At 41.4% G+C, this 26,531-nt stretch overlaps 1 protein-coding gene across 5 annotated transcripts in view; it reads right to left on the bottom strand.

Moving 5' to 3' along the window:
* Window positions 1-26,531, bottom strand: part of COBL (cordon-bleu WH2 repeat protein) — a 957,553-nt gene that overhangs the window by 641,785 nt on the left and 289,237 nt on the right. For all 5 annotated transcript variants that reach the window (XM_077269351.1, XM_077269353.1, XM_077269349.1 and 2 more), the window contains one exon: window positions 4,198-4,408. In XM_077269351.1, the coding sequence (XP_077125466.1) occupies window positions 4,198-4,408 (211 nt within the window). The remainder of the gene's footprint in view (window positions 1-4,197; window positions 4,409-26,531) is intronic.

Genomic DNA, 26,531 nt, shown 5'->3' with positions numbered 1-26,531 from the left:
AGTTATACCACTTAAGTGGCATAACTTATTTATTTATTATACCTTGCTTACATAGTGCTATCGTATTCCATAGAGTTTTACAAGCAATCACTGTCCCCATTGGAGCTAACAATCTAGATTCCCTACCAGTATGTCTTTTGAGTGTGGGAGGAAACTCGAGAACCCAGAGGAAACTCACGCAGACACGGGGAGAACATACAAACTCCTTGCAGATGTCCTTAGTGGGATTTGAACCCAGGAAACCAGCCCTGCAAAACAACTGTGCTAACCACCGAGTCCCCATGATGGTTCCTTATAAGGAAATTGGACAATGTCACCACGCCCTGTCCATTTTCCACCCACTTTGGTGGAGGTGGCTGAGATTGGCATCCAAACACTTAAAATGTTTTGCAAATCAATGCCAATATAATTTACAATGACAATATATTTTACATTTATCTTGATTAGCTGCTTACAAGGTTATTTCCAGAATCCAAATGTATACCCTATTCATAGGGTTGCCAGAAATGGCCGAGTGCTGTACTCAGTCTGTTAGGCAATGAATGAAGCAGATATCAAATATGCACTCCTCCGTTCCATTCAAGCGGGTTTTGTAAAGTCTGCTTTCCAGGATTCCGAGCCGTTTCTGGAGTCAGACTCCAGTGATTAGTATGGTAAATGTTTTATTTTGGGAATAACCCTTTAAATTAGACTTCCTTTTGTAATGTTTGCTGTATTTTAGAGTTTCTTCACTCACACTCAAAGGGTTTCCATGACCCACAAAATGCATTTTAAATGGGCTATACAGTGTTGTAAGGGACTACATGACCCGATCTATCCTCCCTTCAATATGGTGAAATCATCCTGTCCTCTTTGCAGAAAAGCACCCTCAAAGTATGATGTTTACCCCACCGTGCTTCACGACTGGGAAGGTGTTCTTTGAGTTGTACTCATCCTTCTTCCTCCAAGCATGGCGAGTGGAGTCGATACCAAAAAATTCTATTTTGGTCTCATTTGACCACATGACCTTCTCCCATGTCTCCTCTGGATCATCCAGATTTTCATTGACAAACTTCAAACCGGCCTGGACATGTGCTGGCATGAGCATGGGACCTTGCGTTCCCTGCAGGATTTTAATCCATGATGGCGTAGTGTGTTACTAACAGCAATGGTTGAGACTGTGATCCCAGTTCTCTTCAGGTCATTGACCTAATCCTCCGGTGTAGTTCTGAGCTGGTTCCTGACCTTTCTCAGAATCATCCTTAACCCACGAGGCGATATTATGCAAGGAGCCCCAGACTGAGGAAGACTGACAGTCAACGTGTGTTTCTTCCATTTTCTAATAATTATGTAATTATGACAAAAGTTGTTGCCTTCTCACCAAGCTGCTGCTTAGGCTTCTTTCACACTTCCATAGGCAGGCGGCCATCATAATGCGTCGATGTGATGTATTGACGGATGTGCACAAAGTAGTGAAAAACGTGTGTAACGCATCCAGTGTTTTGACGGATGTGTCGAATGAGGTGCTGCCTGAATTTGAATGTATAAAATTCTGGAGAGAGAGAGAGAGAAATATTTTTTCCCTGACTAGAAAATCCTTCCAGGCGTGCTCATTATAAAAAAAACGGCATACATCGCTGAATTCCAGTTTTTGACGGTCAGCGACGGATCCTGCGTCCATAGGCTTCCATTATAGCTAACGACGGGCAGCGCAGGACCCGTCGCTGAGCGATTTTCCTACGTGGAGAAAAAATGTTCCTCTGAATGTTTTCTCCGCCCGACGGACAGCAATTTTCCGACGGATCCAGTGTACGATGGATGAAAAGGATGGCCATCCATCACAATCCGTCGCTAATACAAGTCTATGGGAAAAAACAGGACCTTGCAAAAAAATTTGCAGGCTCCGTTTTTTTCAAAAATCGACGGATTTCGACAGGAGCTAAAAGACGGAAGTGTGAAAGAGGCCTTATTGTCCTGTAGCCCATCCCAGCCTTGTGCAGGTCTACAATTTTGTCCCTGGTGCCCTTAGAAAGCTCTTTAGTCTTGGCCATGGTGGAGAGGTTGGAGTGTGATTGACTGTGTGGACAAGTAAAATTAATACAGGTAATAAGTGCAGAGTAGGATGGCTTCTTAAAGAAAAAATAACAGGTCTATAAAAGCCAGAATTCTTGCTGGTTGGTAGGTGATCAAATACTTATTTCATGCAATAAAATGCAATTTCATTATTTTAAAATCATACAATGTGATTTTCTAATTTTTTTTTTAAGATTCTGCCTCTCACAGTTGTTGTGTACCTATGATAAAAATTACAGACCTCTCCACTCTTTGTACATTGGAAAACTTGCAAAATTGGCAGTGTATCAAATACTTATTTTCCCCACTGTATAAGAAACAAAATGACTGTAGCTCTTTAGTGTTTCTAGCAGAAATTGTGGCAGTATTTAAGAATATTGTTGATTGTTATGCAATTGTGTAGGAAGGAATCAATCAATACCAATTTGAACAGTGTGGCAAAACTGCATTTCAGCACGGTTTTCTATAGTGTCACTACATGTGAACTCACTCCTAGGATTGGCTACTTGCACAGTCATGGTAAGCTGAAGGGTACATGGCCAATTATTTCTAATGCCTTTTGTATGCTATTACCTCCTATGATGGTAAACAATACTAACACATTACTCATAACTTTAATCAAAGATACACATTATATCACCTGTCATCTGTAGAAAAGAAAAATGGCACTAACATCACATTCATTACACATTTTAAAACGGCAATTTAGGGATTTGGGAGGATGAAATAGCACTTCAAGATAAAGATTTAGAAAACTATTAAACTAAAGTAAATAAGCAGTTTACAATCAGCTTCATGTCTCTTACAAGATGTCAGAATGTTGTCAAAGTAAATATTGTCGTACATTAGGTGTTAGTGTCAAAAGATGTTGACTGTAGCTCAGATCTAAAGAATTTGATGAAATTGAACATCAATGTCTGATGAAATAGTCTTCTTGATGTTCATAAATGGATTGAAAATACAGGTATGCAGCTCTAAGAGGTTGCCAACAACTATAACATCTGGATTGAAGGCAGTTAATGCTATTTAAGGTGTCGTTGCTAAAGCACAGACTGCACCGGCATTCTTTGTTAGGACTGGCAGTGATTATGTCTTATGCAATTCACCTGACTTCTACATCCAATATATAGCCTCAGCAGTCAGGGTCTATAAAATGGTACATCATCAACTCCAGTCTGTTATGATTGTGTAAGAACTCACTTGGGAAAATAGGTAACAAACTTAAAACCGCAACTGACCCTGCCAGTTCCTGTACAGACAAGAAATCCCAACCAGCAGTCTCTAAAGGTTCCTGCATGAGTAGATATAACCCTAACAACAAACTAGAAGATGGCAGCTTGGACCTAAAATGCCTATAAGACTGCTAAGCTCTTCACCTTCCTCCTTAATAACTAGAGGGCAGTGCAGAGTGTAAATTACCCACAAAAGGGAAAGTGTGCTGGAAAAATCCCAGAGTGAGTACAGTAAACTACAAAATGCAAAATAAAATATAAAGTACAAACTGTTAGATTATATGCTGCCTACTTCCTAAAAAGAGACAGAAGGTAGGTGCAAAGTAAGGAACAGAAACTGCAAGAAGATAATCCCTAGCTGGAATTTTACTGAATGGCTTTAACCTATAGCACAATGGCTGAATATCCACAATAAACTATTATCAGCAGAAAATGCCAGCAGGGGGACAGAATATAAAGCCGCACCTGAAAGGTGATAGGGCAGACAAATGAAAACATATGTGTATAAACAGACTGCACCAGAATAACAGAACCTGAAAACTTGTAGAAAAAGTGTGTCTCCTGTGGCACTTCAGGCAGAGAAGCTGACCATAAAACACAGTCTATCGGTTCGAATCCAGGAGCATGACACTATCCCAGCGTAGACCACCACAGTGGCCTGTGCTTGATAGGCAAAAGAATGAAATGGTGCATATAACTCTGTCATATGATAACATTTTTTGTAAACCCATTTAGGAGTATCAGATCTCTCTCTTGTCGGTTAGACACCATCATGACTGTTTTGATCGCTGACCCCCCAAAAAAATTAAAAATTGTGAAATCGCTTAAGAAGTGTGAACTCAGTTTTGGAAATGAGTTATAGAAATGTAGCACAGAAACATTTACACTTACTGAAATTGTCTCCTTAACTAACCTCGGGAATTTTTGGAGGTGGCTTTCGGACTTTTACTTCTGTAACTTTCTCCTTCAGAAATATAGTTTCTACGTCTAAAGTTCCAATGAGGGTATTTGGCCTTAATGTCAAGGGTTGCTGTGATACTCCAGAGCGCACCTCAAGAGTGTGCTGAACGGGATTCAAATGATGTTGACTGCACAGGTCCACCAAGAAGTCCATCACTGCTTTACTAGAAAAAAAAGAAAGAATGGATTTAACTATTTACCAAATAAAATATAAGTACTTAACTAAAACAATAGAACACACTGGCGCTGCACTACTCCGGCAATGGGACAGCAAGGGAAAGGGAAAGAAAGGGAAGTAATAGCTGCTGGTGAGGTGGCAAAGTCTGTGCTACACTTTGTCTAAATACACATGAATAAAAGTTAAAAATACCACACCTGCGCTCTAATTGATGACAGAGGTGCAAGTAAAAGAGCTATGCAAAAAGGACCTGGCAATATCACACCTGTGTACACGGTACTGTATATGTAATAGGCAAATAGTGTAAGTTATATAGCTGCTTAGGTATGAACTAACTATAGGACAGTGCCTATAGGTGCATATACACTTACTCGTGTTGGTGATATAGATGACTGTGAAGAGCGGAGAATGTCCAAAGAAACCTTCTTGCTAACCGCACTGTGCTGCACCGTATGGCTGGAAAGGGGAATAGTCCACGTCTGCTTCCCCAAATGGATGGCTCACCGCTGGGTGTCCGGATGAGCAAATGCCGCCAACTCCTAGCGTGCCCCGGCCGGAAGCAACGCCGGAGCAGTAGCGGTGTGTGCGGGGGGCGTGGCTGAAACAGTGACGTCACAGACTGGGCGGGCGCGTGTCAGGGGAACCTACTGCTCCGGCGTTGCTTCCGGCCGGGGCACGCTAGGAGTTGGCGGCATTTGCTCATCCGGACACCCAGCGGTGAGCCATCCATTTGGGGAAGCAGACGTGGACTATTCCCCTTTCCAGCCATACGGTGCAGCACAGTGCGGTTAGCAAGAAGGTTTCTTTGGACATTCTCCGCTCTTCACAGTCATCTATATCACCAACACGAGTAAGTGTATATGCACCTATAGGCACTGTCCTATAGTTAGTTCATACCTAAGCAGCTATATAACGTACACTATTTGCCTATTACATATACAGTACCGTGTACACAGGTGTGATATTGCCAGGTCCTTTTTGCATAGCTCTTTTACTTGCACCTCTGTCATCAATTAGAGCGCAGGTGTGGTATTTTTAACTTTTATATAAGTACTTAACTACTTGAAGAATAAGGATGTGTTTAAATGTAACTGAGTTCACACATGTTTACCTTTTTATTGCATTACAGAACTGTTGACTAAACAATTTTTGACATTAAAAAAAGAAACAGAAACCCTCAGGAAAAGAGAATGGCTCTAGTGTGAACAAATCCTTAATCTAAAAAATGATAAGTGGATCTGTCAGCAAGTTTAAAGGGAATCTGTCACCCCCTGAGATACTTTTCAGCTATTACTATGGGCATACAGGTAACAGAAATGTTAATCTAGTCTTACCTGTATGCCAGAGTTGCTGTCTAGATGTGGAGAAATAGACTTTTAATTCATTATGCTAATGATTTCTTTAAGGCTCCGGGGCGAGCGTTGCCTAGCAGATATCCCTGCCTCCTCTCTTCATTATACTATCACCCTCCCCCCATGAACGTCACACTGACCTGTGACGTGCAGTTGTGGTGCATGAATCCCTTACTGGGATCCCAAACATGCGTTCTGTACTCGCTCAGTATCCTGTTCCTCTTCCTTCTTTCTATGGTCCATGTATTCAGGTGCACAAGATCGCTGAATACACTAACCAAAGAGAGAAGGAAATGGTACAGATTGTTGAGCAGGTGCAGGGCGTATGCGCGGGATTCCGGAACCACAACTGCACGTCACATACACTATTACCTATATGCCCATAGTAGCAGCTGAAAAGTGTCCCATGGAATGAAAGATTCCCTTTAGACTGCCCTCTCAGGCACGCCGATTGCAACGGTTTGTTTTTTTTCCACAGAATATGATTGTTCTAAAAATTTTCAAAGGTTGTCAGGTTCAGTTATGAAATGAACAATTTCACAATGATTTTGACCTCCTGAATTCAAACAATGACAATGACGATTTTTAGTTGGCTTTGGTTTCTATGCTATAAAAGTTTTCCTTTTGCTGCTACATATAATTAATGAATAAAAGTTTCAGTAGTTTGAAACATTTATTATTTTTGAAAATATAAAGAAGCAGAACATTTTTATGCCAATTTTCTGATATGTTTTTAGAGGGAACTTAGCAACATTTCAAATAACAAAAACACGCATTATTGCGAATTATAAACAGTTACAGAAATTGCACTACTATAAAATTTGGCCCTCATTCAGCGACAACTCTTTTTTGCTTGTCTCTTGTACTCCTGCATCTCTTACAATTGTCCAACCAACAGTAATTTGCAAGCATTGATAGATTCCATTTTCATTGATATATTTTCTTCATAGCCACAATATCTTGGTGAAATCTTCCATCTTGCTCGTCACTTACTGCTCTTGCAGTTTGGTGGTAAAAAGTCTAGATGCAAATGTAAGAAATTAATCTTTAAGAACATATTGCAGCTAAGATCCTTTTATGTTTTTAAAAGATTTCCCACCAATTCTTCAAATTTATATGCTCTTGAGTTTCCCAAAAAATGACTTACCACTACTAATTTGAATACTACCCATGCAGCATTTTCCTTGCCCTGCAACAATAGAAGAAAGTCCTCATCTTGAAAAGATTATAAATTTGAAGTGCGGGGTTGTTATATAGCGAGGATGCTAATGTGGAGGCCATTATACAGCATGGGAGCTAATGCAGTGGACAGTTCATAGTTTGGGGCTAATGCGGAGGCACTTATACAGTTTGGGAAATATTGTGGGGGGAAATTATACAGTTTGGGTGCTAATGTGGAGGTCATTATACAGTGTGGGAGCTAATGCAGTGGACATTATACAGTTTGGGGGCTAATATGGGGGCAATAATACAATGTAGGGCTAATGTGGTGGCAACTACAGTGTGGGAGCTAATGTGGGGTCATTGTACAGTTTGGGGGCTAATGTGTTGGCAATTGTACAGCGTGAATGCTAATGTGGAGGTCAATATACAGTTTGGGAGCTAATGTGGTGGCCATTATACAGTGTGGGAGCTAATGCAGTGGACATTATACAGTTTGGGGACTAATGCAGGAGCAATTATACAGGCTGGGAGTTAATGCAGTGGCCATTATACAGTTTGGGGCTAATGCGAGGGCAATTATACAGTTAGGGAAATAATGTGAGGGCAATTATACAGTGTGGGAGCTAATGTGGGGGCAACTACACAGTGTGGGAGCTAATGTGGGGCCATTGTACAGTTTGGGGTCTAATGTGTCTGCCATTGTACAGTTCGGGTGTTATTGCGGTGATCGTTATTCAGTTTGGTGGCTAATGCTGGGGCCATTATACAGTATGGATGCTAACATGGAGGCCATTATACAGATGGGGGCTGATGCGGTGGACATTATACAGTTTGGGGTCTAATGCGATGACCATTATGCAGTTTGGGGGATAATTTGGGGAGTCATCATATGGTTTGGGGGTTAATGTGGGGGCCATTACACCATTTGGGGTCCTACAATGGGGGCAATCACAAACAGTGTGGGGACCCTCATGCATTGTAGAGACATCTGAGGGGAGTCCTCATAAAGTGTGGGATCCATTATACAGCACTGGAGCTAATGTGGGGGTCATTATACAGTTTGGGGCTTACCGTGGGGGCCATTATACACATTGTGGGGACGACTGTGGAGGTCATAATACAGTGTGGGGGCCATTATACAGTGTGGGTTCTACTGTGCCATACATTATACAGTGTGAAAGCTTATGCGTTGGTCATAATACCATGCTTTGGGGGAAGCGTGGGGACATCATACTATGTATAAAGGAGCTGTGGGGTATCATACTGGGCATAGGGAAGCTGTGGGCTTATCATACTAAATATATAGTGGAGCTGTAGGGACATCAAACTCTATTTAAGGAAGCTGTGGCCCACCATACTGTGTTTAGAGGAGCTGTGCATTGGGGGACTCAGACATTATTAAATGTTAAGTGGGCCCTTAAGAAGCATTATTGTTGTTATAAAGGCATTCAGAGTGCTTTGGCCGTCAAAGGGGCAAGATGTGGACACTGTTTTCTAGGGCACTTGCACAGGGCATTCATATTTTCTAGAGGGAAATTATCCATCTAGAGGGCACAAAGGAGGCATTATTACTATGTAAGGTTAACAGGGGTGGGTATTATTATATGGGGCACTAAGAGGAGTGCTGTTGTGCCAATCAGCAGAGGCAGTAAAAGGGACACATGGCAGCAGTGGCCCAGTATTGGGGTAACAGTAGGATGAGACATTTATACAGGTTGGAAATGGATGGGGACGGTGCTGGAAATGTAAGAAGTCAAATGTGTCTTTGTTGTAATCTCTGTAGACGAGTCATGGCTGGAAGAAATTGTCATGTCGGTCTGGGCCAGAAGGAAAAGATAGGAAAAATGGACATCATCAGAAAAAACGTCATCTGTAAGTCACTCTATACAGCTGTACTGTAATCACCTGTGTGTTATGCAGGACTGATATTTACCACTATATGATCACCATATAGCGGTAATATCAGTGGATTCAGTTAAAGTTTTTTGGGGGAATATTTTACATTAAATTTTGGATCACATTTAAAATGCTCTCTTTTATCAGCACTTACATCAGGGTTTCCATATAACTCTCCGAATAATGTGTTCCAGATGAAACTCCTAAGGGATCCATTCACTATAATGAGGCAGCAAAGTTACTATGAACTCTATCTGGCCTCTGTTCAGTGGTGCCTTTTCAGACGCATACAAAACTGTGGCCAATGACACGTTTGTGCACTCCTAAAAAGATGCTTAACCCCTTAATGAACAGAGTTTTTTTCCGTATTGCGTTTTCGTTTTTCGCTCCCCTCCTTCCCAGAGCCATAACTTTTTTATTTTTCTGTCAATATGGCCATGTGAGGGCTTGTTTTTTGCGGGACAAATTGTACTTTTGAACGACATCATTGGTTTTACTATGCTGTGTATTAGAAAACAGATAAAAATTCCATGTGCAGTGAAATTTCAAAAAAGTGCAATCCTAAACTTGTTTTTTGTTTGTCTTTTTTGCTATGTTCACTAAATGCTAAAACTGACCTGCAATTAAGATTATCCAGGTCATTATAAGTTCATAGAAATTCAAGGGAAAAGAAAGCGGTCACTGGGGAGCGCTGTGAGGGTCACAGTTAAAATTAAAAGCAAAGGGTCCACCGCAGCTCCAGCCATTAAACTTCTAGGAGGATACAAAATGCAGTAAAGAATAGTAATAACGGTCCTAGGAGCGCTGGAAATGAGACCAAAACAAGGATTTTAGTGTTGAACCACAACGCGTTTCAATGGTTAAACCGTCTTCATCAGGTGGAAGTTTATTAATGGAGAGCAGGAAGGGGTGTTTAAACAAATAGCAACCAATAAAATTCACAGTCAGCAGGTCACATGATAAGAACAAGTCACATGATAAAATAGTAAGGTCACATGGTAAAAACACAATAGGAACAAAATTATGTATATGTAAAAAAAGATTAAATAAAGCCCCTAGACCTGATTAAAATATAAAACATGATAAAAAGCAGAACTAAGACAACATATAATAAAATGACACTATAAAAACGACTTTAAAACAGAGAGATCACTTGTTAACCCTTTCAATGGTAAGATTTAACCCTTCAGGCGCCAGAGTCCCCAACTTAAAAATCCAGAAACTTTCCCTATTAATCAAGCTCCCATACCGATCAGATACATTGTCTGGTATAAAATCTATAATCGTTAGTTTAAGAGATTCTACATTTTTTTGGTGCTTGGTTAAAAAATGCTTTGATGTGCTATGCAACATAAAACCATTAATAATATTATGGCGATGCTTGCTCAGTCTTGCGTGCATGGTCTGTATAGTCCGTCCAATGTATTGGAGCCCACATCCGCATTCTATTAGATATACTACAAATGAGGATTGACAGTTAACATGGTAGTTGATTCTGTAATTAATATTAGTAGTATTGGATGTGAATTCTTTAACACCATTTCTGATGGAGTTACAACATAGACATTTTGCAGATCTGCAAGCAAAACAGCCGGGATTTTTTGTTAGCTGGGTCGCGGATATGGCACTGGGGCTAATAACTGTATTACTGGGTGCAACTAAGTTGCGGAGTGTGCGATTCCACCTATAAATTATTCTGGGGTGGGTAGGGATGTGACCTGAGAATATAGGGTCACCTTCCAATATGAACCAATATTTTTTCAAAAGTCTTTGGATAGTAGCATGAGATTGATTAAAAGTTGTAACCAAGCTCCACTTGGCAAATTCAGAGGTCACGGATTTAGCACCTCTACTAGTTTTACTTTTAATTTTCTGTATACATTCATATTGGGACAATATTCCTGTTTTAGAAAGGGCATCTTGAACCAGTTTTTTAGAGTAGCCTTTTTGTAAAAAATGTTGCTCTAAGACTTTGGCCTCTTCAAAAAAATCCTTGTCTCTTGTGCAATTTTTTCTTATGCGCCAATACTGCCCATACGGGATGTATTGTCAGCATTCTTGATAAAAATATTCACATTTTCCCTCAGGGATTTCACGGCCGCTTTCTCACCTTTAGTAAGGTTACCATTTTTCTTTATAGATAAAGGTAAAGACCGAATTTCTTTAAAGATGAGCTGCTGGAATGTTTCAATGTGCGATCCCCTGTGATGGAGGGGAACGCACATTGAAACATTATTATCAAGAATGCTGACAAAGGCGGAGGAGTGGTGGTCATGAACAGAAACTGGTATACTCAGGAGGGTTTTAGAATTCTAAATGATTGTGAATTCTATGTTAGATTGGACCAAGATATCTCCGCAATAACTTTTTCTGAGTACAATAATTTTATAAAAGGATCTTATTCCTTAGGTCTTTTTAATAAGAAAGAATTCAGATTTCTTAATATCTCTCATTACAGAGTTCCATTTTTTTATTTTTGGCCCAAGATACATAAGAATACCTCTAACCCCCCAGGTCGCCCCATTATCTCCGGTATTAACTCAATCACCAGCAACTTATCTCACTTCGTAGATTTATTTTTGCAGAAATATGTTATTAGTCTTGGGTCATACATTAAAGATTTATCTGACCTAATTGATACTCTCCAGGTGTTCCCCCGTGTCCCTAATTGTGTCCTCATAACAATGGATGTTCAAGCCCTCTACTCCAATATACCCCATGATCGGGGTGTAGAGGCGGTTGACCATTTCTTGTCTTTGGATGATCAAATGCCTGAACTGCAAAGAACTTTTTTATTAGATGCTATTAAATTTGTTCTACATAATATTTTCACTTTTGAGCATTTCTTTTATCGCCAGATAAAGGGCTGCGCGATGGGGACGAGATTCGCCCCTAGTTCCGCAAATCTGTTTATGGGGGCTTTTGAGTCCGTCCTCATCGCGCAGTCCCGTCTGGTTGCTGGTAAGCTTGTTTTTTATCGTCGCTTCATAGACGATCTCTTTTTAATTTGGACAGGCACTGAATTAGAAGCCCTTGAATTTGTTCACAGTCTCAACTCTAATTCTTGGGGTCTTACCTTTACAGCTAATTTCTCACGCTCCTCAATTAAATTTTTAGATCTAATGGTACATGTTGACACTGAGGGCTGTTTCTCCACCACTACACACTTTAAAAAGGTGGATGTGAATGGACACCTTCTAAAATGGATCCGTAACATCCCGTATGGGCAGTATTGGCGCATAAGAAAAAATTGCACAAGAGACAAGGATTTTTTTGAAGAGGCCAAAGTCTTACAGCAACGTTTTTTACAAAAAGGCTACCCTAAAAAACTGGTTCAAGATGGCCTTTCTAAAATAGGAATATTGTCCCAATATGAATGTATACAGAAAATTAGAAGTAAAACTAGTAGGGGTGCTAAATCCGTGACCTCTGAATTTGCCAAGTGGAGCTTGGTTACAACTTTTAATTAATCTCATGCTACTATCCAAAGGCTTTTGAAAAAATATCAGTACATATTGGAAGGTGACCCTATATTCTCAGGTCGCATTCCTACCCACCCCAGAATAATTTATAGGCGGAATCGCACACTCCGCAACCTAGTTGCACCCAGTAATACAGTTATTAGCCCCAGTGCCATATCCGCGACCCAGCTAACAAAAAATCCCAGCTGTTTTGCTTGCAGATCTGCAAAATGTCTATGTTGTAACTCCATCAGAAATGGTGTTAAAGAATTCACATCCAATACTACTAATATTAATTACAGAATCAACTACCATGTTAACTGTCAATCCTCATTTGTAGTATATCTAATAGAATGCGGATGTGGGCTCCAATACGTTGGACGGACTATACAGACCATGCACGCAAGACTGAACAAGCATCGCCATAATATTAGGAATGGTTTTATGTTGCATAACTTATCAAAGCATTTTTTAACCAAGCACCAAAAAAATTTAGAATTTCTTAAACTAACGATTATAGATTTTATACCAGACAATGTATCTGATCGGTATGGGAGCTTGATTAATAGGGAAAGTTTCTGGATTTTTAAGTTAGGGACTCTGAAGGGTTAAATCTTACCATTGAAAGGGTTAACAAGTGATCTCTCTGTTTTAAGGTCGTTTTTATAGTGTCATTTTATTACATGTTGTCTTATTTCTGAATTTATCATGTTTTATATTTTAATCAGGTCTAGGGGCTTTATTTAATCTTTTTTTATATATACATAATTTTGTTCCTATTGTGTTTTTACCATGTGACCTTACTATTTTATCATGTGACTTGTTCTTATCATGTGACCTGCTGTGAATTTTATTGGTTGCTATTTGTTTAAATACCCCTTCCTGCTCTCCATTAATAAACTTCCACCTGATGAAGACAGTTTAACCGTTGAAACGTGTTGTGGTTCAACACTAAAATCCTTGTTTTGGTCTCATTTCCAGCGCTCCTAGGACCGTTATTACTATTCTTTACTGCATTATAAGTTCATAGGCACCAAATATGTTTAGGTTCTTTTTTATTTGTGGTGAAAAAAAATTCCCCCAAAAAATGTTACCTGTAGCGTCTCAATTTTTCGTGATCTAGGGTCGAGTGAGGGCTTATTGTTTGTGTGCCGAGCTGATGATTTTAACCCCTTCATGACCCAGCCTATTTTGACCTTAATGACCTGGCCGTTTTTTTGAAATTCTCACCAGTGTCCCTTTATGAGGTAATAACTCAGGAACACTTCAACGGATCCTAGCGGTTCTGAGAATGTTTTTTTTGTGACATATTGGGTTTCATGTTAGTGGTAAATTTAGGTCGATAATTTTTGTATTGATTTGCGAAAAAAATGGAAATTTGTCGAAAATTTTGAAAATTTCGCAATTTTCAAATTTTGAATTTTTATTCTGTTAAACGAAAGAGTTATGTGACGCAAAATAGTTAATAAATAACTTTACCCACATGTCTACTTTACATCAGCACAATTTTGGAAATAACATTTTTTTTTTTGCTAGGAAGTTATAAGGGTTAAAATTTGACCAGTGATTTCTCATTTTTACAATGAAATTTACAAAACCATTTATTAGGGACCACCTCACATTTGAAGTCAGTTTGAGGGGTCTACATGGCTGAAAAAACCCAAAAGTGACACCATTCTAAAAACTGCACCACTCAAGGTACTCAAAACCACATTCAAGAAGTTTATTAACCCTTCAGGTGCTTCACAGCAGCAGAAGCAACATGGAAGGAAAAAATGAACATTTAACTTTTTAGCCACAAAAATGATTTTTAGCAACAATTTTTTTATTTTCCCAAGGGTAAAAAGAGAAACTGGATCCCAAAAGTTATTGTACAATTTGTCCTGAGTACGCGACACCCCATAAGTGGGGGGGGAACCACTGTTTGGGTGCACGATAGGGCTGGGAAGGGAAGGAGCGCCATTTGACTTTTTCAATGAAAAATTGTCTCCAATATTTAGCGGACACCATGTCGTGTTTGGAGAGCCCCTGTGTGCCTAAACATTGGAGCTCCCCCACAAGTGACCCCATTTTGGAAACTAGACCCCCCAAGGACTTATCTAGATGCATAGTGAGCACTTTGAACCCCCAGATGCTTCACAAATTGATCCGTAAAAATGAAAAAGTACTTTTTTTTCACCAAAAATTTATTTTAGACTCAATGTTTTCTTTTTCACATGGGAAACAGGATAATATGGTCATAAAAAGGAAATGTGTTGGGCAATTTCTCCTAAGTACACCGATACCTCATATGTGGTCACAAACCACTGTTTGTGCACACGGCAAGGCTTGGAAGGGAAGGAGCGCCATTTGACTTTTGAATGAAAAATTTGCTTCAATCGTTAGCAGACACCATGTCGCCTTTGGAGAGCCCCGTGTGCCTAAACATTGGAGCTCCCCCCACATGTGACCCCATTTTGGAAACTAGACGCCCCAAGGAACTTATCTAGATGCATAGTGAGCACTTTGAATTCCCAGGTGCTTCACAAATTGATCCGTAAAAATGAAAAAGTACTTTTTTTTCCACAAAAAAATTATTTTAGCCTCAATTTGTTCATTTCCACATGGGAACAGGATAAAATGGATCCTAAAATTTATTGGGCAATTTCTCCTGAGTACACTGATACCTCACATGTGGGGGTAAACCACTGTTTGGGCACACGGCAGGGCTCGGAAGGGAAGGAGCGTCATTTTACTTTTTTAATGAAAAATTAGCTCCAATCGTTAGTGGACACCATGTCGCGTTTGGAGAGCCCCTGTGTGCCTAAACATTGGAGCTCCCCTACATGTGACCCCATTTTGGAAACTTGACCTCCCTTGGAACTAATCTAGATGTGTGGCGAGTACTTTGAACCCCCAATTGCTTCACAGAAGTTTATAACGCAGAGCCGTGAAAATAAAAAATCATTTTTCTTTCCTCAAAAATGATGTTTTAGCAAGCAATTTTTTTATTTTCACAAGGGTAACAGGAGAAATTGGACCCCAATAGTTGTTGCACAGTTTGTCCTGAGTACACGGATACCCCATATGTGGGGGTAAACCACTGTTTGGGTACACGTCGGGGCTCGGAAGGGAAGTAGTGATGTTTGAAATGCAGACATTGATGGAATGGTCTGCGGGCATCACGTTGCGTTTGCAGAGCCCCTGATGTGCCTAAACAGTAGAAACCCCCCACAAGTGACCCTATTTTGGAAACTAGACCCCCCAAAGGAACTTATCTAGATATGTAATGAGCACTTTGAACCCCCAAGTGCTTCACAGAAGTTTATAACGCAGAGCCGTGAAAATAAAAAATCATTTTTCTTTCCTCAAAAATTATGTTTTAGTAAGCATTTTTTTTATTTTCGCAAGAGTAACTGGAGAAATTGGACCCCAATAGTTGTTGCCCAGTTTGTCCTGAGTATGCTGATACCCCATATGTGGGGGTAAACCACTGTTTTGGCGCACGTCAGGGCTCGGAAGGGAGGGAGCACCATTTGACTTTTTGAACGCAAGATTGGCTGGAATCAATGGTGGCGCCATGTAGCTTTTGGAGACCCCTGATGTGCCTAAAAAGTGGAAACCCCTCAATTCTAACTCCAACACTAACCACAACACACCGCTAACCCTAATCCCAACTCTAGCCATAACCCTAATCACAACCCTAACCCCAAAACACCCCTAACCACAACCCTAACCCTGACACACCCCTAACCCTAATCCCAACCCTAACCATAACCCTAACCACAAGCCTAATCTTAACCCTATTTCCAACCCTAGCCCTAATTCCAACCCTAACTCTAATTCCAACCCTAACCCTAAGGCTATGTGCCCACGTTGCGGATTTGTGTGAGATTTTTCTGCACCATTTTTTAAAAATCTGCAGGTAAAAGGCACTGCGTTTTACCTGCGTATTTACCGCGGATTTCCAGTGTTTTTTGTGCGGATTTCACCTGCGGATTCCTATTGAGGAACAGGTGTAAAATGCTGCAGAATCCGCACAAAGAATTGACATGTTGCAAAAAATACAATGCAGCGTTTCCGCGCTGTATTTTCCGTACCATGGGCACAGCGGATTTTATTTTCCATAGGTTTACAAGGTACTGTAAACGTGATGGAAAACTGCTACGAATCCGCAGCCAAATCCGCACCGTGTGCACATAGCCTATTTCTAACCTTAACCCTAATTCTAACCCTAACCCTAGCCCTAGCCCTAACCCTAACTCTAACCCTAACCCTAACCTTAGTTCTAACCCTAACCCAATGGAAAAATAAAAGTAAATATATTTTCTTTATTTTATTGTTGTCCCTACCTATGGGGGGGTTCATTTACTATTTTTTTTATTTTGATCACTGTGATAGGTTTTATCACCGTGATCAAAATGTACCTGGAATGAATCTGCCTACCGGCAGATTCGGCGGGTGCACTGTGCCCTCCATTTTGGAAGATGGCGGCGCCCATGGAGCAGACGGACGGACACCAGGAGGTTCGGTAAGTATGAGGGAGGGATCGGAGCATGGAGGGGGATAGGAGCACTGGGGGGTGGGATCGGAGCACGGGGGAGCAGACAGGAGGACAGGGGAGCGGACAGGCAGATGGAGGGGAGTACGGGACGGAACGGAGGACTGAGGAGGAGATCGGTGGTGGGGGGCAGATCAGGGTTTCCAGCCATGGCCGATGATATTGCAGCATCGGCCATGGCTGGATTGCAATATTTCACCAGTTTTCATAGGTGAAATATTACAAATGCTCTGATTGGCTGTTGAAAGTGAAACAGCCAATCAGAGCAATCGTAGCCACGGGGGGGGGGGGGTCGTGAAGCCACACCCCTGGGCTGAAGTACCACTCCCCCTCTCCCTGCAGTTCGGGTGAAATTGGAGTTAACCCTTTCACCCGATCTGCAGGGACGCAATCCCTCTATGACGTATACGCTGCGTCACAGGTCCGTTTGGCACCGACTTTCATGATACAGCGTATGCGTCATAGGTCGGGAAGGGGTTAATGATACCACTTTTGTGCAGATATGTTCTTTTGATCGCCCGTCATTGCATTTTAATACAATGTTGCGGCGACCAAAAACGTAATTCTGGTGTTTTTACTTTTTTTCTCGCTACGCCGTTTAGCGATCAGGTTAATCTTTTTTTTATTGATAGATTGGGCAATTCTGAACACGGTAATACCACATATGTGAAGGTTTGATTTTTTTTTTATTGTTTTATTTTGAATGGGGCAAAAGGGGGTGATTTAAACTTTTATATTTTTTACTTTTTTTCATATTTTTAAAAACCTTTTTTTTTAATTTTGGCATGCTTCAATAGCCTGCATGGGAGGCTAGAAGCTGCCATTACTTGCTACATAGAGGCTCTGCTCAGATCGCCCCTATGTAGTAGAATTACAGCATTGCTATGAGCATCGACCACAGGGTGGAGCTCATAGCTATCCTGTCAGTATTTCGGGTTTTCTAAGTCACCTTGTGAATGATTTTGCCTTTTGTTAAGATGGAGTTTGCTGTTTCTGTCTGCCCTACTTCCTGTTCGTTTGTTTAAAACCCGGGTCAGGTGTCAGCCTCTTTGCTGGAGTATTCTGATTCTGTTCTCCTTCAGCTCAGCTGCTGGTTCTGAGTGTGTCTCTACTTCTGGCTCTGGACATGCATGCATTTGTAAGCTACACTCTCTAGGTTATCATTAGTCTGCTGACTTGGAACTTAACCCTTGGTTCACTCCTTCTGGTAAGAACTGTATTTTTGGAACTTTGTTTCAGGACTTGTTTCGGGACTGAGTGTTGCTACTTAATCCTTCATTTACTCCCCCCGGTGGGAGCTGTTGGAAACAACACAGTATAATACTTTAATGTGAACCTGTTTTTGAACTTACCCGTGTTTATGCCTCATTTGGGATCAACTTGAGAACTAGTTTCTGGACTTACCCGTGTTCATGCCACACCTGGGATGAACTTGTGGACTTGTTCTGGACTTCCCTGTGTTTGCTTCATACCTGGATTTGACTCTTTCTGTGCCGACAGTGTTTGGATCTGCACCACGTCACCCGTCACACTCACCTTGCTGAGGACTCTACCTTAAGAACTCCGCCGATTTGCTGTATATATTTCAAGGACTTGTTTCTTTCTAGGACACTGTGGGTTATCAGTATATTGTTTTGGGTGTTATTGCTGTTATACAAATACACTATTTGCACTAAAGAAACCCGTCTCTGTCTGTTTATTGCCCCATGCTATCAGAATCCTTGAGTTCCTACAATAGTATTACAGGATACTCCAGCCTAAAAAAAGGATTCTGCTGGGGCAATGACAGAGACACGGGTAGACAAGATGTTTGCTATGATTAATTCCTTGCAGCAGGAGGTGGCGGCTATACCAAATAAGATTAGAGACATGGACTCCCGGGCTAACCACAATGCGCAGGTGTTTGGTCAGGCTCTCCAGGATTTACGTACCCTGGTGGAAGCTCAGGTCACACACCTGCTCAGCATACACCACCTGTTCAGCATACACCACCCACCAGTATGCCTAAATTGCCTCCTTTCCGGTTTAATGGTGACCGAAGTCAATTCCGCGGGTTTGTTAATCAATGCATATTTTTTGTTGTACATGCCTCCTACTATCAGTCTGATAGATCTAAGGTACTATGTATTATTATGTTGTTGACATCACGGGCACTGGCTTGGGCAAATCCTATGGTTGAAAGTCGCGATGTCCGTCTAAATGATTTGGATGATTTTCTGGCAGCTATGGCACAAATGTTTGATGATCCCAACCGCCGTGCCTCCGCTGAAAAATCCTTGCATTCCTTACACCAGGGGAAACGTTCAGTCATAGAGTATATTACTGAATTTAAGAGGTTAGTAGTGGATACCAACTGGGATAACAATGCTTTATTGCCAATTTTTAGGAAAGCGTTGTCCAGTACAATCAAGGATGAGCTAGCTCGCTCAGAGTCTCCACAGGAGTATGAGTTATTTTTACAACACTGTGTGCGTATTGATATCCGCCTAACTGAACGCAGACAAGAGAAATGGGCAGCTTCAAATCACATCACTAATTTTACTCTTCCGTCTAGGGAAACTACCAACAAGAACCCGCGGGAAGCTGAGGAGGTGCCTATGCAAGTGGACTCACTACAAAAACGTGAGAGTAACGAACGCCGTGAATATCGGTTTCGTGAGCGCCTATGTTTTTACTGCGGTCAATCGGATCATTTCCTCATTAATTGTCCTAAATGTCCCAGGCGACCTAACAAAGTGTTGGCGGCAGTAGGGGATTATGACAATACGGACACTGAGTCAGAAGTTTCAGAGACCAGTTTACATCTAGATGCTGTGGTTCCCCTAACAGTGATGACTTCCCCTAAAGATCAAGGGGAGAAATACTCACATTGTTCTCTTCCTATTCAGATTCTGTGGGAGGGACAGTGGATACCAAGTTCTGCTATGATAGACTCTGGAGCAGGTGGAAATTTCATGGATTCCTCTTTTGCCAGGGAACATGGTATTAAGACACAGCTAAGAGCCTCACCAGTCACCATGGAAACAGTGGATGGTTCTCCATTAGTTTCCGGGCCAGTAGACCGGGAGACAGTGCTTCTGAAGTGTAAGTTGGAACCAGACCATCTGGAAACCCTATCATTTATGTTAATATCTTCTCCTCATTTTCCTGTAATTTTAGGGATTCCCTGGTTGCGGTCACAGAATCCAAACATCAATTGGGAAACCAAGGAGATATCCTTCCTTCCGAAGTGCAGCCCTACCATCAGCCCACCGGTAATGGCTCCAGTTACCCAGAACTTGGAGGAAACAAAACAGGTATCTACTCTCCCTCTGGTTTACCAGGAATTCTCGGACATTTGTGACAAAAGGAAGGCAGACCAACTCCCTCCACATAGACCTTATGACTGCCCCTTAGAGCTGCTTCCTGGGGCAGCGATTCCTTTCGGCCATGTTTACCCGTTGTCAGCTCCAGAGTTAAAGACACTACGTGAATACATAGATGACAATTTAGCCAAGGGGTTTATCCGACCATCTTCTTCACCAGCGGGCGCCCCCATATTCTTTGTAAAGAAAAAAGATGGCACTCTAAGACCGTGTATTGACTATCGGGAGCTAAACAAGGTAACCATCCGTAACAGGTACCCGTTGCCGTTAATTCCTGAATTGTTGGAGAGAGTTCGCCAGGCTAAAATATTCACCAAATTAGATCTTCGTGGGGCATATAATTTACTCCGTATACGTCCCGGAGATGAATGGAAGACAGCTTTCAGATGTCGGTATGGACATTTTGAATATTTAGTGATGCCATTCGGACTCTGTAACGCTCCTGCTGCTCTCCAACAATTAGCCAATGATATCTTCAGGGATTTACTGCATCACTATGTAGTAATTTACCTGGATGACATCTTGATTTTCTGATTCACTACAGGAACATCAGGAACATGTCAAGACCGTGCTCAGACGTTTGAGAGATAATCATTTGTACATCAAACTCGAAAAGTGTGAATTTCATTGCTCCAAGATTCAATTTTTAGGCTATGTTATTTCTCCCCAGGGATTGAATATGGAGTCCAGCAAGATCCAGGCGATCATAGATTGGCCGGTGCCAGGAAACATCAAAGAGGTACAACGATTCATTGGTTTTGCCAACTTTTATAGACATTTTATCCGGAATTTTTCAGAAATTGTCCGTCCCATCACTCTCCTCACTAAGAAGGGGAAGAAGTTTGTATGGTCTTCGCAAGCCCAGGAAGCCTTTGATCACATCAAGGTTTGTTTTACCACGGCTCCGATATTGACGCGCCCGGATCCTGCACTGCCTTTTGTCGTGGAGGTGGATGCTTCTGACTGTGCACTGGGAGCAATCCTCTCACAACGAACCGGAGACAAAGGTTTGTTGCACCCGTGTGCCTTCTTTTCTCGCAAGTTATTATCTGCTGAACTGAACTATGATATTGCAGATAAGGAACTTTTGGCAATCATTTCCGCCTTTAAGGAATGGATACACCATTTGCAGGGAGCAACTCAACAGGTAGTGGTGCTCACAGATCACCGTAATCTGGAATTCCTTAAGTCCGCCAGATGCCTTTCTCCTCGACAAGCTAGGTGGAGTTTGTTCTTGAACCAGTTTGATTTTATCATCTCGTACCGCCCAGGTTCACGTAATGGGAAAGCCGATGCACTATCCCGAATCCACTCGATGGACTCCGTGCCTGGGACCCCGTCTAAGACCATCTTGTCCGATGCCAATTTCATAGGAGTGCTCCAGGACCGGGACTTGTGGGAGGAGATCAAGCTGGCCTATGATGGTGACGTATTTCTTGCTGCCCCACCTGACAATGTGAATCTTGTCTTTCAGAATGGTGTATGGTTTAGAGAGTGCTGTATTTATGTCCCTGAGACTTTGAATTCTCAAATTGGTCCATGACTCTGTATTGGCTGGTCATCGGGGGGTACAGAAGACGCAGGAATTTTTAAGTCGATTTTTCTGGTGGCCTACCTGCTTGAAGGATGTGAATGACTATGTCCGCTCTTGTGAGGTTTCTGCCCGGTACAAAGTTCCTCGTGTTTCACCTACTGGCCTGCTTAAGCCACTACCCGTACCATCTCGCCCTTGGGGGTCTATTTCGATGGACATTATTGTGGAGTTACCCACCTCTGGTGGTAAAAATACTATTTTGGTGGTAGTGGACCATTTAACGAAGGCTGCTCATTTCATTCCTTGCACCGGTCTTCCCTCAGCTACAGAGACAGTGGATCTGGTTATCCAGAACGTTTTCCGGCTGCATGGGGTACCAGATGAGATCATCTCTGACCGGGGAATACAATTTACCTCTAGGTTTTGGAAAGGATTTTGTTCTGCGCTCCATATTAATGTTTGCTTATCTTCTGCATACCACCCTCAGACCAACGGGCAGACTGAATGGACCAATCAAACCTTGGAGCAATATCTACTCTGTTACGTCAGTCATTTGCAGGATGATTGGCTGAAGCTACTTCCACTTGCAGAATTTTCGTATAACAACTCACAGAGCAGTTCCACGAAGGTAACACCTTTTTTCGCCAATCTGGGATATCATCCAAATATTTTGCCTAGGTCTCCGGTTGCTACTTCGGTACCGGCAGTTCAAGACAGAGTGGCGGTGTTGCAACGTAATCTTGACGTTTTGAAAGACTCCCTGACCGCAGCACAGGAGCGTTACAAGAAGTCGGCCGATAGATTCCGGAAACCGGCACCCATGTATAAGGTAGGAGACTCGGTTTGGTTGTCCACCAAGAATCTAAAGTTGGGTGTTCCTTCGCAGAAACTGGGACAGAAGTTCATCGGTCCATTCAAGATCACCGGGATTGTGAGCTCTGTTGCTTGTCGGCTGAAGCTGCCACGAACTCTAAAGGTACACCCAGTATTTCATGTTTCTTTATTAAAACCGGTCTCTCTTAACACATTTCAGGGTCGTATCGTACCTCCTCCTCCACCAGTGTTGGTTGATGGCGAAGAACAATTTGTGGTACAGGACATTATCGATTCAAGACTTCATAGGAACCGGCTTCAGTATCTAGTTAGGGTTACTCTCCTGAAAACTATTCTTGGGAACCAGTAAGTAACATCAATGCTCCCCTGAAGGTTGCTCAATTTCATCGTAGATACCCAGACAAGCCTGGTCCAGGTTCGTCCTAAGGCCGTTTCTAGGGGGGGAGAAATGTCAGTATTCCGGGTTTTCTAAGTCACCTTGTGAATGATTTTGCCTTTTGTTAAGATGGAGTTTGCTGTTTCTGTCTGCCCTACTTCCTGTTCGTTTGTTTAAAACCCGGGTCAGGTGTCAGCCTCTTTGCTGGAGTATTCTGATTCTGTTCTCCTTCAGCTCAGCTGCTGGTTCTGAGTGTGTCTCTACTTCTGGCTCTGGACATTCATGCATTTGTAAGCTACACTCTCTAGGTTATCATTAGTCTGCTGACTTGGAACTTAACCCTTGGTTCACTCCTTCTGGTAAGAACTGTATTTTTGGAACTTTGTTTCAGGACTTGTTTCGGGACTGAGTGTTGCTACTTAATCCTTCATTTACTCCCCCCGGTGGGAGCTGTTGGAAACAACACAGTATAATACTTTAATGTGAACCTGTTTTTGAACTTACCCGTGTTTATGCCTCATTTGGGATCAACTTGAGAACTAGTTTCTGGACTTTCCCGTGTTCATGCCACACCTGGGATGAACTTGTGGACTTGTTCTGGACTTCCCTGTGTTTGCTTCATACCTGGATTTGACTCTTTCTGTGCCGACAGTGTTTGGATCTGCACCACGTCACCCGTCACACTCACCTTGCTGGGGACTCTGCCTTAAGAACTCTGCCGATTTGCTGTATATATTTCAAGGACTTGTTTCTTTCTAGGACACTGTGGGTTATCAGTATATTGTTTTGGGTGTTATTGCTGTTATACAAATACACTATTTGCACTTAAGAAACCAGTCTCTGTCTGTTCATTGCCCCATGCTATCAGAATCCTTGAGTTCCTACAATAGTATTACATATCCAGCATTAACAACCATAGAGGTCTGCAGGAGACCTCTGGTTGTTATGCCGACGCACCGATGACCCCCGATCATGTGACAGGGGTCACCGATGCGCGCATTTCAGGCCGGATGTCCGGAAGCGCTTCTTAAATGCCGCTGTCAGAGTTTGACAGCTGACATGTCCCGGCTTTGATGCGAGCTCATCGCCGCAGCCCGCATCAAAGCGGGGGTTCTGCCATCGGACGTACTATTCCGTCTGATGGCAGAAAGGGGTTAAAAAGATAAACACCACCAGATGATAGACCAGAGAGTCAAAAGTGACTCCATCTGACACATTAAAGAGCCTTTGTGCTAGCAGTAACGTTTAAGCTCCCTATATTTCCATTAACAGATGACAGACCTGAGTGAAAACTTGTTTTTTGTGGATTGAGTTGAAACTGGGAACATTTTATATAACATTTTGAATCACATTTATCCTGTGCTCTATGCAGCTAACTTACATCAGAGCTTCCAGTCAAAACTCTGAATTACGTGATTCAGATGAAACCCCCGAGGGATCCATTCACTATAATGCAACAGCAGAGTTAATCTGGACTCCATCTGGCTTCTGTTCAGCAGTGTTCTTCTTTTCAGAGGTGCACAAAACTGTGGCCGACCACGCTTTTAGGCACGCCTAAAAAGATGGACAGCGCAGAATCATAGGACAGGCAGAATCCAAAGTGTCTCCATCTGCCTCTTCATAGGGAATCTTCCATTGGATGTTCCTTCTGAATCAGGTATTTCAGATATTTACATATGTTAATTATGCAAATTGTCTCTTCAGAGAGGAAGATAACTAAAACTCTAGTGTCACCTATTGGAAGTAGTAATCCTACATGTCAATGTTGACCCTTTAACGAGCCTTGTCACATGACTTAGGATAATAGCCAAACCAGAATCTCAATGCTTAGCGTGCTAATCTCTGCAAAGATAGAGATTTACATAGAAACCCCAAAGTAAGCGCTCATCGTAGAGCGCAACACAAATGTGAACTAAGCCTTACTTTGATTTTTGGGAAACAGAATAAACAAGTCAGTCAATTGAAGGTAAAGAATTGTTTTTATTTTATTGTTTTTCGCTGTTCACTGTGAGGTATAAGTGATTTGACGGCTTTATTCTTCGGGTCAGTGTGATTACAGTGGTACCAGATTTATTTTAATTTTAATGTTTCACGACTATCACACACTAAAACTTTTTTTTTTTTTTACAAAAAAAGTTTTTGCATTACCATATTTTGAGAACAAAAATCTTTCAAAATGTTTGCGACATAGATTGTTTTTGCGAGTTTAGTTGAAGATTTTATTGGTACTATTTTTGGGCACATAACATTTTTGATTCACTGTCTATTCCGATTTTTGTGAGGCAGAATGAACAGAAACCAGCAATACAGGAACTGTTTTTGTTTGCTTTTTCATGCCACTCTCTGTATGGTAAAAGCAATAACTCAGCCTTACTTTTTAGGTCAGTATGATTACAGCAATGCCGCATTATATCATTTTTTATGTTTTGCCGCTTTTACACAATAAAAACATTTTTTTTTTTTTAGAAGAAAACAATTGTTTTCCATCGCTGTATTCTGAGAGCTATAGCTTTTTTCTTTCTCTGCTGATGGTGCTTTTTGTGGAACACGACATTTTCAGTGACACCATTTTAATTTTTGATTGTGTTTTATTTAACTTTTTGTTCAGGCGGTACGATGAAAATACATAGCTTTTTGCCACATTTTCTACTTTTTTTATTTTGCGGTGTTCACTGAAGGAGTTAACTAGTGGGCCAGTTTTATAGGTTGGGTCATGCAGCGATATCAAATATGTGTACTTTATTTGTTTAGTCTTACATAAATACGTGTATTTATTGGTATAACTTTTTTCATTTATTTTGTTCACTATATTGTAATTTTTAAAAAATAGTTTACCAACTTTCTTAAAACTTTTTTGCTTAGTTTCTCGATGGAACTTGCACTGACTACCATCGATAGCCCGCAATTAAGTTGGGGGGTGACGATCCAAGGGGAAAGGATGCCCCCTCCATCTCTTAGTCTTCTAAATGTTGCGATTTAGAGGGCTATACAGCTGGGGTCGGCGTGGGCACCTCCCCTGGCTGTGACAGCCAGGGCTCGGCTATCACTTAGGCTAATCTTCTAGTGCCAAATGTGCAGCCATAGCTCGCCAGGACGTACTGGTACATCCATTTGTGGGAACGCACTGCAAATAGGATGTACCATTACATCCAGTGTCGGGAAGGGGTTAAAGCATGGCTCTGCACAACATAGAAAATATATTGAAGAGGAGAAAATATGAAAATGAATCAGTGATCTATTCTACACTCGTTATTTTTTAAAGTATTTAATATAGGATAACATACACATTTCAATAAGGGCCAGGAACAACTAATTAAATAAATAGCAGTAATCATTTTTTAAAGTTAACTACAAATAAAGTCAGTGATATATCTGCTTTAATATCTATATTCACAGGACAAATGTGCCAATAATTACAGCAATTTTAAATTAGGTAATTTACTGGAAAAGTTTTAGATGGCACAATCTTGTTTTATACATTACTTATGCAATGAGAACTTTCAAAAACACTACCTATTTGAACAATAATTATAAAATAGTGCTTACGAAAAAAGTTATTCTACACAGGGTTGCACTGGGGTGTCTGG

The sequence above is a fragment of the Ranitomeya variabilis genome, chromosome 6 (genome assembly GCF_051348905.1).
Source record: "Ranitomeya variabilis isolate aRanVar5 chromosome 6, aRanVar5.hap1, whole genome shotgun sequence".
Classification (NCBI taxonomy): Eukaryota; Metazoa; Chordata; class Amphibia; order Anura; family Dendrobatidae; genus Ranitomeya; species Ranitomeya variabilis.
The sequence above is the reverse complement of the archived record's forward strand: the minus strand, read 5'-3'. Positions and strand labels throughout refer to the sequence as shown.